General features: G+C 45.9%; 2 protein-coding genes and 1 long non-coding RNA gene across 9 annotated transcripts in view; 2 read left to right on the top strand and 1 right to left on the bottom strand.

Annotated features, from left to right (window-relative positions):
• ATAD5 (ATPase family AAA domain containing 5) overlaps window positions 1–3731 on the top strand; it is a 20597-nt gene extending 16866 nt beyond the window's left edge. For 2 of the 6 annotated variants that reach the window (XM_054083283.1, XM_054083285.1), the window contains one exon: window positions 11–3263. In XM_054083283.1, coding sequence (XP_053939258.1) covers window positions 11–89 — 79 coding nt within the window. In that variant the 3' untranslated portion in view covers window positions 90–3263. Of the gene's footprint in view, window positions 1–10; window positions 3264–3658 lie in introns of those variants that run through there. The other 4 variants (XR_008452847.1, XR_008452844.1, XR_008452845.1 and 1 more) reach the window with 4 other exon arrangements.
• Window positions 1–5456, bottom strand: part of LOC128853976 (uncharacterized) — an 11829-nt gene extending 6373 nt beyond the window's left edge. Inside the window, exons 1-2 of the long non-coding RNA XR_008452848.1 lie at window positions 4819–5456; window positions 3261–3402 (exon numbers count right to left, since the gene is read on the bottom strand). This is a non-coding gene — a long non-coding RNA (uncharacterized LOC128853976). The remainder of the gene's footprint in view (window positions 1–3260; window positions 3403–4818) is intronic.
• ADAP2 (ArfGAP with dual PH domains 2) lies at window positions 3854–12163 on the top strand. Of its 2 annotated transcripts, XM_054083286.1 has the most exons (10): window positions 3854–4101; window positions 5466–5596; window positions 6287–6378; window positions 6506–6591; window positions 6927–7036; window positions 7614–7760; window positions 7966–8049; window positions 8439–8501; window positions 9038–9115; window positions 9734–12163. In XM_054083286.1, the coding sequence occupies exons 1-10, from the start codon at window positions 4017–4019 to the stop codon at window positions 9950–9952; spliced, it is 1095 nt and encodes a 364-aa protein (XP_053939261.1). In that variant the 5' UTR covers window positions 3854–4016; the 3' UTR covers window positions 9953–12163. The 2 variants fall into 2 exon arrangements, with proteins under 2 accessions (XP_053939261.1, XP_053939262.1); XM_054083287.1 differs by lacking the exon at window positions 7966–8049.
• Window positions 12164–12669: the final 506 nt, after the last annotated feature.

The following is a 12669-nucleotide window of genomic DNA, read 5'->3' on the forward strand; positions in this document are numbered from 1 at the left end:
CTTTTTGTAGGTTCTTGCATTATCTTGAAGGGATTCATCTTGATATACCCAAACAAATGATAAACGCTCTGTCTTTGGAGTTCCCTTGAAATTGCCAACACCAGCAATAGTTTGTGCCTAATGGTGCTATTCTCACCACAGTCTAATTTTAATTTTTTTACCACATTATTTTATTGTATATTCAGAGCCATTTGTATATTAAATTTCTATAAGTATTTAAAATAATGTATATATCTATTGTCCTGCTATTGTTCCCCACGACTGAACCGTGGGTTGGTTTGGTGCTTGTCCAATAAGTGCATTGATAATATTAAATGCACAAACTAATCAACAGGGACTGCTATTGGATATCATGTAATGAGCAACTGTCACAACTCCAACAGCAAAGTTGCCTTTTTTCTGAGATAATTTTATTAAAACAAGCTTACTTCTCTCTGAATTTGAGGTGAGGTGTTAGTTAACCCGGGGTGGGAGGGCACGGCACGGAGAGGATGCGACAAGTCGTCTAAAATGACTGAAAACAACCCTTCACAATAACAAGTGGGCTACAAAGTCTTCACAAGCACTGTGCCTCGATGTACATATATTTCTATGCATCGGTTTGATTTCATTATTCTCAGATCTACATGTTACTTGTCTAAAGAGGTAGAGCAGTGACTACTGTAGCTCAAGACTCGGAGAATAGGCAAGATTTTGTACATAACAATGACTCCAGTGGTGCTTTGGTTTCAGTAATATTTAACTACTTCTAGTCTTGTATATGGTGTTCTATTTGTATACTTCATTTTGTGTTCGACAAGACTTCAGCCTGATTATTTGTGATTGAATCTGTTTTTATACGACAATAAATTTGTGAAACTTTGCTACAATTCTGAATATTTCTGTTGTTTGACAAGTAGGACTCCCTAGACTTAATGTTTAATGATGTTTAAGGGGTTTTTAACTGGAAATATTTTAACTATGTACTTTTCAGCATTTATATTGCAGTTGGAATGTTTCTCTTCCTCAAACTGAGTCGGATTAGTGCCATGCAGTAGTATTTCAATTACCTCAGTGTTTCTGCAATAATATGGAAGGGCATTTTCTAGTACATTTTGTTCTCATCTTATATTTTTCATGTCATAAAGATGTTCAGGAATGAGAAATATTTATGAAAACAGTAAATTATTTTTAGTTTCCACCTTTTAGACAATCTTTATAGTAACCTGAATTGTCAAGTAAGAATGAAATGAAGTGGTGGCTGTTAAAATTGTAATAGGTTGTATTGTTATGCTCTAGGCAGCTCCTGTACAGTTTTGTAAAAAGAAATAAATAAAAGTGTGTTTTTTAAAAATTAAATAACAAAGTAAAACCATATCTGTTCACTGCTTTATAAAGGCAGTCTCGGTCTAACTCGATTACAGTGGGGACCTACATCATTTGGAAATGGGCACAATAAAGTATTACTACGGGTAATTTAGAAGGCATAAAGCAGAGATCAGTGGGAGACAACTCGCCTCTTCTTGCTGTCACCTCTCTGGTTCTTCCCTTAATTTTTTATAGACTCGCGAGGCTGTGGTGGCCAAAAGGAGAGGCTGAACAGTAAGGTGGAACTCAAGTATTTCCCATCTTGATGAGATAGTTGCGTGCAGTTGCCACATGAAAACAGCTCAGGCTTGTTTGAATGAAAGATAATCTACTTGTGCTGGTTTATTTGAACTCTGATAAACCAGCGACTCTGCATTTTTATGCATCAAGAATGAGCATCCTTTGTATGCTAGAAGAAAGCATGTCTCTATGAGGGACAGGCTGGTCTTGGGGAAGAGATCTGGGGCTGGTTTGGGTTAACTTGGCATAAAAGGAGAAAGGGCTTCACAAGATCCATTCCAGTACTGCGCCAGTTTTTTGATTCAAAAGATTTTCCTGCAATAGTGTGGACTGTGATTACCAGAAATCACCTTTCCCAAAACATGAAGACCAGCTTCAAGTATCTTGAGAATGACTAAAGATACCTGGAAATGAAAGACAAAGCCTGCGATCTCCCTACACAAAGAATTCAGTGAAATCAGAAGTGAAACAACCCCGGAGTTTCACAATGACTCTACACCCTCTTTAAGCAGCAGTTATTGCTGGGTATACAGTAACTGAAAAACAGAAAACCAACAACCAGGTTGTTCTTGGGGAGATCTCAGTCAAGTTTCAAGCCTTTCTTTTTACTGTCGTTCCAATATTGCTTTCTAGAATGCAAATGCAGGTGATGTTACCGTACAGCCCCTTGAGTAATACAGAAAAAGCAGTTAAGGCTGAGGTGTGCCCTTCCAGGCAGGCAGTGTGTGAACACTAAATGCAGAGTAGAAGGAGGAGAGTGGAAGGATCCTGTTACAAGCAAAGGCCAAGGTGTGTCTGGACAGCTGAGAGCTGGGAAGGATGCAGACACGTCCCTTGCACGTTTAAAAAAAGACACAGAAGCTCAGCCATCCGCATATGACACAGTGAGGAAAACCATGGGGCTTCTGCCCCGTGCTGGGTTTTTCTGGGGGTAGGTTTGTATTCATTTTGCAGATGTTATACAAATTCTCTTTTGTTATTTTACAGATTCGTAAACTAGCAAAGAGCTCCAGTCTATGGCTTGCAACAAAATTCTCTCTGGGGAAGATTAAATCCATGCTTACATTTCTGTATACAGCAGTTTTGAAAGGGTAAGTGCTGAAAAGAGAGACTTTATGTAGGTAGTTGAACAACTTTTCAGATATTTTGCTGCTGTTTATTTCATAACTTCACAATATTTAAATAAAAAAAGCACAATGGTATGTAGTGCCTAAAAAGATGGAGAAAATGTGTCAGTATTTTCACGTTTTGCAGATGACAGACTACACTAGAGATAAGTAAATATGGGGCTTTTACAAGATTATACATAAACTTTACCTAAGAATTACATGTTATTGTGCGCTAAAGTAGGGCAAGTGAACTATGCAAATGAAGTTTGACCTGAAACAGTGAAATGAAAAACATTTGAATACCTCTTAATCTGCAGTTGACCTTAAAAGCCTTTCCCTCAACTGACATTTTTCTCTTTTGACTTTTTGTTTCCTTAGGTAAACCGAATGTGAAGTCAGATGTTTTGATATGGACTTTATCTTGAAAGAGGGACATTTTTGTTAGGATGTGCGGATCCTGAAATTCCTGGTTGTTGAGTTATGCGGACAGGACTTTCCCTCAGAGCCTGTTGGTGTCACAGCCACGCTGAGACCTGGCAGAGCTCTGCGGAGAGCGCAACTCACCTGCTCGCTGCGGTATCGGTGCTTCCATCTGCTCCGGGGAGACCTGAGAGCAGCTTTCAGTCCTGAGAGGGACTCCAGAGGAGCTGGGGAGGGGCTCTTGATCAGGAAGTGCAGGAACAGGATGAGGGCGAACGGTTTTAAGCTGCAAAAAGGGAAATTATATGAGATTCAATAGTCTGTGGTTAAATCCTCAAGGGGAGATCAGGCACCTGAACACCTGCGAACGCCTGGATTTATGGGCTCTCAGCAGAATCTCTTTCTGCCCATGACGCTTACCATAAACGTGAGAGCTCGGAAAGGGCAGGGAGCACAGGGATAGGACAAGGGGGAATGGTTTTCAGCTGAAAGAGGGGAGAATTAAATGAGATCCTAGGAAGAAATGTTTCCTTGTTCCCCAGGTTGCCCAGAGCAGTGGTGGCTGCCCCGTCCCTGGAGGTGTTCAAGGCCAGGTTGGATGGGGCTTGGAGCCCCTGATCCAGTGGGAGGTGCCCAGGGTTGGAACTGGGTGGGCTTTGGGGCCCGTTCCATCCCCACCTGTTGGTGATTCCAGGAGCCGCCGTTCCACGGGGCTGAAGCTGCGTTCCGAGCGGCGGAGCCGGAGCCGCAGGGGTTGGACGCGCCCTCCTCCGAGCAAGCGGAGCCGCAGCTGCTCCCCGGGCTCCCGCGGCGCCGTTAACTAGCGCCTCCCCGCGGGGACGGGGGACCCCCGGGGGCGGCGAGAGCCTCCGGTTCCTCCTCCTCCTTCGAGCGGCGGAGATGGAGCGCGACCGGCACAAACCGCGGCTGCTGGAGCTGCAGAGCGCGGCCGGGAACGGGCGCTGCGCGGACTGCGGGCAACCAGGTACCGGGAACGGGGAACAGGACAGTGGACATGGGACACAGGACATGGGACGTGGGACACAAGACAGGAGGAACAGGACGGGGGACACAGGACAGGGGACAGAGGGCACGGGACGTGGGATGTAGGATACACGACACAGGATGTAGGATATGGGACGTGGGATGTGGGATATGGGATACGGGACATGGGACACAGGATGTAGGACATGAGATATGGGACATGAGATGCAGAACACAGGATGTGGGATATGGAAAACAGAATATGGGACATGGGATGTGGAACATGGGACATGGGATACAGGACATGGCATGTGGAACATGGGATATGGGATGTGGGATACAGGACATGGGATGCGGGATGTGGGACATAGGATACAGGACATGGGATGCAGGATGTGGGACATGGGATACAGGACATGGGATATGGAACGTGAGATATGGGACACAGGATGTCGAATATCGCATATGGGACACGGCTGTGCTCAGCCAGCAGGAGCCACAGGCAAGGAGAAGCCAGTGCAGGGCAGGAAGCAGCCACAGCGCCAGCAGCTTCCCCAGAGTTATTTGTAGGCAGGGCGCAGGGCTGGAGTACGGAGCATGGAGTGGTTTTCCAGCTCGGGAGAACAGAAGGGCAGGATCGGTTAGGGTGGAAAAGTCAAGCATAAACCCAACACTGCCAACTATGCCACTAAACTGTGTCCCTGAGCACCACACCTACCCAGCTTTTAAACTCCTCCAGGGAGGGTGTCACCCTCACAAACCATGCAGTCCATTGGTAGCAGCTGGCAGAAGGCGACAAGCAGCTTGTGTTTGATGTGATAAGGGAGAAGCAGAGGGTGACGTGGTGAAAGCGACAGTCAGAGGAAATGCAATTGCCAGAGCACTCGGAACGCTTCTAAGCCTTGACCTGTCAAGGCCGCTTCAGGGGATGCAACAACAGGCAGGAGCAGGAGCTTTCGCGGGCAGTAGACATGATCCCTCAATCCAGGTAGTTGCCCTCTGTTGTGCTCTCAGTAGCACTCGCTGCCCGCACCATCCTTCCATTGTTAATTCAGCAATGGCAGCTTTCCATGCAGAACTAATAATTAGCTGAGCTTTTACATCACTGCTCGGCTGCCTGCACAGTCACATTAATTGTTAAACAAATAGTCGGTGAAAGAGCCTTCAGATGCAGGGGCTGTGTTCTTCACTGGCGAAAGCAGGCGCTGGTCCTCTGAGCCCCAGGAAGTGACAGCTGTGAACAATGACGTGAGGGTTGATAAACGATGTGCGAGGCCTGGGCTGTGCATCAGATGTGCTTTTTTGCCCTTGCTGGTGGCTGGACCCTTCCCCATGCATTAATTCATTCTTTCTGTTTTTATCCAGATCCAGAATGGGCTTCTTACAAACTTGGAATATTCATTTGTTTGAATTGCTCTGGAATCCATCGTAATCTTCCAGAAATCAGCAAGGTCAAATCCCTTCAGCTAGACTTCTGGGAGAGCAATCTCATAGAGGTACAGAGGAAAAAGCAGTAACTCCCTTACTTTTCTCCACATTTCATCATAGTCTTCTCTGCCTCCTAATTCTTACGTTGTCCACCACAGGCAGAGGAACAAAGCCACACAGAGCCAAGTTAACTCCACAGTAGCTTGAGGGGGTTTTTATGATCTACTCAATCACGCTATGCTGATGGGAGATCATTTTTCTAACGGCCTGCAGTCTACTTTTTTTTTAATAGCGTACAGTGACTTCTCATTGTGGTTTAGAAGCCTAGAGGTATCGCTGGATAGCATGTTCTCTTGGTAATCAACATATCCTTCTTAAATATTGGCTCAGCTTCTCATCTTTCAATTCAATTGTGCTAATAATATAACCACAGTTCATTAGCTGGAGGAGGTGAAGGTACAGGGAGATCATAAATATCTTTTCTTCTCATTTTCTTTTGTTCTGTTAATCAACAACCACAGTTTTGAGTTCCTTCCCATCTGGTTCAGAACTTTAAATACTGAAAAAGGCTTAGCAACCTAAAAAGCACCAACAATAGTGCTAAAGGGAATTTATAAAGGTATGTAGAGATGTGCTGAGAGTTAGGGGAAACAGAATGCAAAGTGCAGTGCTCCCTTTGATACAAGTTTCATTTTATGTTCATGACATGGTATTGATTTTGTATTTGCACACCTAACTGCAACTTCTTTTCTTTTCAGTTTATGAAGAAGCACGGGAATCTTTGTGCCAAAGCTAAATATGAGGCGAAAGTCCCTCCCTACTATTACATCCCTCAGTCCCATGATTGCTTGTGAGTTGGTGGGATATTTACTGCTGCAGAGCTTTTCAGCTATTGAATTACTGCTTCCCTCTACACATCTCAGGTTGGCTGCTGGAAATAGAGGCAGATCAGCTTTATCCATGTTTTCCTCTTCCAGGGTTTTAAAAGAGCAATGGATTAGAGCTAAATATGAGCGTGAGGAATTTGTTGCTACCCAAGTCTGCCAAGATCCTTGTTCTGCAGGTAAAAGGATTGTCAGGGAAAAGGCGTCAGCCTTACGGCCAACAGCACAGTGTTATGTTTGCAGCTTCAAAGATCTTTAGGGTTGCCCTGTTATATTTGAACTGTGGATGCATAGGCCTTGCTTTGAGTCTTTGAGAAGAAGCTCCTAAGAAAATGCTCTTAGACAAGTGCAAGGGTGTGTTCAGATCTTCAAGTTCTCTAGTTCTCCGCTGATTTTTTCATATGAGGTGAAAATTTTCAGATGGAGAAGAGATTTGAAACTCTGTACCCCTTCCCCATTTAGATAAACAGTCCTGCTGGTTTTCTCTGACACTTGATCTTGGTCCAATCTGCAGGGAGTCATGAAGGATTCCTCTGGAAGCGTGGGCGGGAAAGCAAATGTTTCCAGAAGAGGCGATTTCTCCTGTCAGCAAGGGAAGGGGTGATGAAGTACTACACCAAAGAAGTGAGTTCTTCAGCCAGAGTTGGCTGTAGATGGCTGGTCGACAGCCATCCTTGGACCCTGCTTTCCACCAGCAAAACCGCAGCATGAATAGCTTTGTCTCTAGTTTTGCAGCCAGGCTGTTTCCCCATTAACATATGTGGCATCTTCGGCTCTTTTTGCTTAGCAAACAAAGGAAATGGATACTGGTGATTGTACAACAACTTCTGTTGGCAGTTATTACCTCTTATATTACCAGAACATTCTCTCATCAGCTGCTGCAGCATCATTGCCAACATGTCTCCCTTCTGTGGGAGAGAGTAGCTAATTGTTCTTCAGCTATGAAGTTGGAGATAGGTCCCATCCCTTGCAGTTCAGACACATCCCTCTCCAAGACTGACCCAGCAACTGTCAAGGAAAGGGAGTCACTTGTTGTAAGTGACTTTATGTAGCATGTATTTAAGGCTTCATATTTCAAGTATATCAAATATTCAGATATTTTAGGTTGCCTGCTTTCTCTTCAGTAGGGATCTGGTTCTAATTCATTCTCCATTACCTTCCCTGATGGCACTTTAATACAGCGGTGTTTTTCATTTCACAGGCCAAAGGTCCAAAAGCCACCATCAGTATTGAGAATCTGAATGCCATGTTCCAGACAGAGAAAATCCAACATGCTCATGGGCTGCAGATCACATACAATGCAGATGGTCAAACAAGGAACCTTTTTGTCTATCACGAAAGTGGAAAGGTGAATACCGCAGAGGTTTTGAAATAAGCAAGATGCTCAGTGTTTTTCAGGTGTTTGGGACAAGACACTGACCCTTTCCAACCCCTGGGGAGGAAGTAGTCTTTGCAGAGGTCACAAGGAAGGAGAAGGGCATTTTGGAGAAGCAGCACTCTTACTCCTCCTTGTTATTCTTGGGTTTTATGGTTGCATCTGCTGTTTTCCCCAGGAGATCGTTGACTGGTTCAATGCCATTCGGGCAGCACGTTACCATTATCTCAAAACAACCTTCCCAACTGTCCCTGAGTCTGAGGTGAGAACTGAACAGGGCTTGAAGCAGTCTGTGCAAACACAGCAGGGGGAAACATTTTCTCACTACTTCTGCTAGAGTCAGGTGCTGAAACAGCAACATATGGGGCTTGGTAATGGATTGGAGAAGTAGAAAGGGAGGCCACGCTGGATAACTTGCAAAAATGTAGTCAGTATTTGAGTTGTAAAAGTCTCCATGTTGTCCTTATAAAGCATAGTCTTCCAAAAACCTTATGTTCCTTCTTATTCCAGACATCTCTTTATTGAGCAGCCAAAAAAACCCAGGCCCCAAAACCCCAAACTGATGGTGATTAGCTTTGACAGAAACAGAACAGAAAAGCCATCTTGAATTGAGACAGACTTCTTTGTGTGTGTGTGTTTGTATTCTCCTAGCTCATACCCAGGATCACAAGAAATTATGTCAAAGAAGGATATATGCAGAAAACAGGACCAAAAGTAAGTGCATACTTGGCCATACACAGAATTATCCCAGATGGAGATTATCCGATAATTCTATGATGGTTACTAGGAAATGATTGTTGAGTGGCTGTATGCTTCCTGGGCTGATAAGACAAGCCTGTTCTGTTCTTTGGGATCATGTTTTATTTTGTGTGGAAAATAAGACCAAGAAGAAGAATCCTCCCTGGAGAGTAAGCAAGATGGATTGGGTGGCAGGGGATGTGCAAAGTCCTGTTACGCAACACTAGATGGATTGCTGTATCTGCTGACTGCAGCTCCTGCTAGAGCAGAACATCACGTGCTGACTCCCCTACTTCCCTGTTTCTTTTATAGTCAGTAGCACAGAAGTCCCATCTGCTTTTGGCAGCAAAACCTGATTGAGCAAGTTTGCCACAGTGAAGCCTATGTTTTGGTTTCATTTTTGTTGAAAAGTATTTGGGCCACTGCTCCTTGAAACAGGACAGGGAGATTTCAGGCTCTGCTGAAGGAGGAGATGAAGATCTTTTTAAAGAGATTCTACCATCTTCTTGCAGCAGAAGGAAGCCTTCAAGTTGCGCTGGTTCTGCCTAGATTCTCAAGAAAGGAACCTGACATACTTTAAAAATCCACTGGTAAGAGGAGTATTCTTCGCTATTCTACCAGCCCCTTCGTGAAGCTGTGTGGGGAAGAAGGGTCTGTTCTCATCCAGGTCTTCCAGTGACTGCACAAGACTGAAGCAGGCTCAGTCTCAATGCTTGTCTCCCTTGTCACTGGATCTCCGTGAAGCTGAGCTGTTTGGGAACTCTGGCCCTTACAGTGGCTGTGAGGAAGATCTAAGTCTTTTCGATGTAGCTGCTACTCCCTGTAACGTTTACAGCCCACTCTCTCACGGCTCTATTGCCATTGTGCCTGTAACCTTAGGCAAGATGAGCAATGCAACAGTAACAGGGGGTTGGCAGCCCCAGTATCCCACTTCCTAGCACTGCTCCAGCCGTGAAAATATCTTTCCTCACTCCTTCTGAACACCCACCAACCACCTCTGTAAGGGTGGGTCCCTACCTCCTTCTTCTGAGAACACCTGTGAGTGTGAAAAACACTCTGGCGTGTTGTGTGTTGCCTGCTGCCTGTCACCATATCAGTGTCCCCTTCCTGCAGCCCCGGTTCCCGCTTCATACCAAAGGAGAGCACAGTGCCCGCTGGAGCTGTGTTGTCCATCAGCTAACGGCTGTCTTCTGCTTCCTTCCTTCTAGGATGCATTTGCACAGGGCCAAGTTTTTATTGGAACAATGGATGAGGGATATGAAGTTCAAGCTGGCTTGCCCCAAGGAGTCCGAATGAAGAAAAGGAAACCAGCGATCACCGTGGTCACGCCAACGAGAGAGTTTGTGTTTATATGTGAGAACGACAAGGAGCAGAGGGAGTGGATAGATGCCTTAAATGGAGTCATTACCCAGCCTTTGAGTGGCTAAGCCTGGTACTGAGCACTCCTTGGCCTCTGCTGAGCAGGGCTCTGGAGCGTCTATCTGCAGGCAAGGATGGTGCTCAAGGCCCTGCAGAGACTCCAGTGTGAAGGGCTCCTTCCTTCAGCAGCCACAGGCACAGGAAAGGTGGCAACAGAGAAATGAGTAAGAAAAGGGAGTGCAGATATTCAGAAGTTATCTGTGCCCCTGCAGAACTGTTTTGCAGAATCAAACCCTATAACCCAAAATGAGTTATAACACAGGTCTGTTTATTTCCAGCGCTAGGGTGCAAGGGGGTTCTCCTCCTAGCTTGCACACTGTATAGCTTAACAAGCAGCTACTTATAGTGTAAAGACATGCATGGGTATAAGCGCCTACTACATATTCATACCCTTTCCTGGCTTCATATTATAATTAGTTCTGGAAAGTTCACTCCAGTCTTGCACCTGCATAGTGCCTCCTGGTGGTCGTGGGCTGGGGTCTTAGGGATGAAGTAGGAAGTCTTCCTCGGGATGAATATATTTCTTTTTGAACTTTGTGCAGACTCAGTCTCCTCTGGCTGTTTTCAAACTCCTGAACCAAATGCAGCAGCTTTCTGCATTCCAATGCCCACTGATCAGTAAACTGCTGCTAGCTGCTCCTTCATCATCAACTTCCAAGGTCTTCAAGGCAAATAACGCCAAGCTCTAACAAACACTCCCAACCCCCTTTGTCTGTTTCGCTCATCAGAACTTTGCCTGAAGTGCCTTTTCTCTCCCTATGTTTCTCTGCTTCTGAGCAGAGGAGGATTTCCCAGCCTGAGGTAGGGATGAATTGTCCAGTGTTGTCTTAAAAAAAACAAAGTCAGTGGAGAAAGTCTGACCTCAGAGGACCTGGAATGCATTTCCTTGAGGACTCCTGCAGGTAATGTTCTATCAGATCCTCCTTTTCTTGCCTCTGTCTGATGTCAGAAGGACCCCTGCACATCCTGAAGGATGTACTTGACAGTCCAGCAGCTGTCTGCCAGTGAATGGGGCCGTCTGTGAGTACAGAGGGACAGTGACCAAGAGGCAAAGATACCATCACCTGTCAGAGTATCCTGTTGGATAGATCTGAGATACCAGTTCTTGCTGGAGTCACTCAGTGTCCTTCTCAGGGAGGAGCAGGGTCAGGCTGCTGCACTCTACCCATCTGCAGTTCCTGTCCAGGTAGGACATGGTTGTTTGCAGCTGGATAGGTTTTGTGTCTTTTACAGTGTTATATTTCTGGCACAGTAAAAAATAAAAGTCAGGTTTGAATTGTGGAGTTGGTCTGAGTGTTTTCTTGCTTTCAGACCAAGTCTGATGTTTGGTTCCACCAAGCAGCCAGTCATTCAGATATTTAATTCTCCTTCTCAGATAGCTTTAGTGCTTAGTTTGCAAATCGAGAGGAAGTCTTGCAGACTAAGTTTCTCGTAAGGCTGACAACTGCCAGCCAGTCTGAGATACCCAAAATAGTTCTCTTCTGCAGAGATGAGGAAGTGTCAATACTTGCAAGGATTAGTGAGATTAACTTTATTTTTCATCCCTCACAGTAGTGCAGAGGAATTGTTTGAATGTTCAGCATCATCCTGCCTGTCTCAGCTGGCCCATCACTATCCAGCTCTGAGCAATCTGCAGCAGTTTTGCTTGCTGATGTGCTCCCAGAAACTCGCCTGTATTCCCACTCTCTCCGTACGTAACCTGGTTCATTCTAGCTCACAGGCTGGTTCAGCAAATCTTTTCAACAACCTAATCCTGCAGGCCTTGAAATTGATAGCAAAGCACCTTTTGACTTGTACAAGGAACATTGTCAGTCGTGGTTTGTTTTGGCAGATGCTAATAGTTATTTTGAGAGGAGCTGAGTAACCCAGGCTGAACTCAGAAGAGTTCAGTCCGTCCTGTGGCCTAAACTTCACCCGGATGGGGCTGTGCAGGACCCACTGTGCTGTTCCTCAGTCTCCCGGATGGGTCAGCAGCCCAGCCCTGTCAGCAATTCTACTGTGACTTGCTACAGAAACGAGACATTCCCTCTGAAAATGAAATCATAGAATGATAGGAAGGGAGCTCAGGGGTCATCTGGTCCAACTTTTTTAGGTGATTTGAAGTTTAAATGAGATGACCCAGCACCTTGTGAGGCTGAGCCTTAAAAGTGTCCGCTGTAGAGGAATCAACCACTTCCCTGGGGAGATTGTTGCAATGTTTAACTGCTAAAATCGTGCAGACAGCAATGGATTTTTTTGGAGAGTCACCAGAAATCAAGGGCAGGGCAGGGAGAGATCTACATCCTGGGTTCATTTCTACAGTGGATACGAACAGAATTGTTTGCTTGGAAAAGAACTTGGAGATCATCAAGCCCAACTGTTCTCTCCACTACTAAACCACATGCCCAGTCACTTCATCCAGAGCTCTTTCCACTACTTCCAGGGACCAGGACTCCACCACCTCTCTGTGCAGCCGTTCTGGTGCCTTTACCGACAGCTGCCTTCCCGGAGCTCTCCCCTCTGGCACCCGGGCTGGAGGCTGGAGGAATTGCCGGGGAAAGCGAAGCCGCCGGTGTCCCCGCGGGTCGGTGGCAGCGGCGGTGGAGCTGGAGCTGAGCTGTCCCTGCTGCCTGCAGCTCTTCAGCTGCCGCCACGGCTTCTGCCGGGGCTGCACCGAACGCTCCTGCGGGGCGAAGCTCTGCTGGGAGAGCTTCGAGCTCCGGGACCTGCGCCAATCGAACAAATG

Source organism: Cuculus canorus, chromosome 18 (assembly GCF_017976375.1).
Source record: "Cuculus canorus isolate bCucCan1 chromosome 18, bCucCan1.pri, whole genome shotgun sequence".
NCBI classification, from domain to species: Eukaryota; Metazoa; Chordata; class Aves; order Cuculiformes; family Cuculidae; genus Cuculus; species Cuculus canorus.

Bases quoted from the DNA above. Each gene is read 5' to 3' on its own strand.
- ADAP2 (XM_054083286.1), top strand. From the start codon at position 4,017: ATGGAGCGCGACCGGCACAAACCGCGGCTGCTGGAGCTGCAGAGCGCG. The intron at 6,592-6,926 runs GTAAAAGGATTG...TCCAATCTGCAG, and splicing joins CCAAGATCCTTGTTCTGCAG to GGAGTCATGAAGGATTCCTC. The intron at 7,761-7,965 runs GTGAATACCGCA...TGTTTTCCCCAG, and splicing joins TCTATCACGAAAGTGGAAAG to GAGATCGTTGACTGGTTCAA.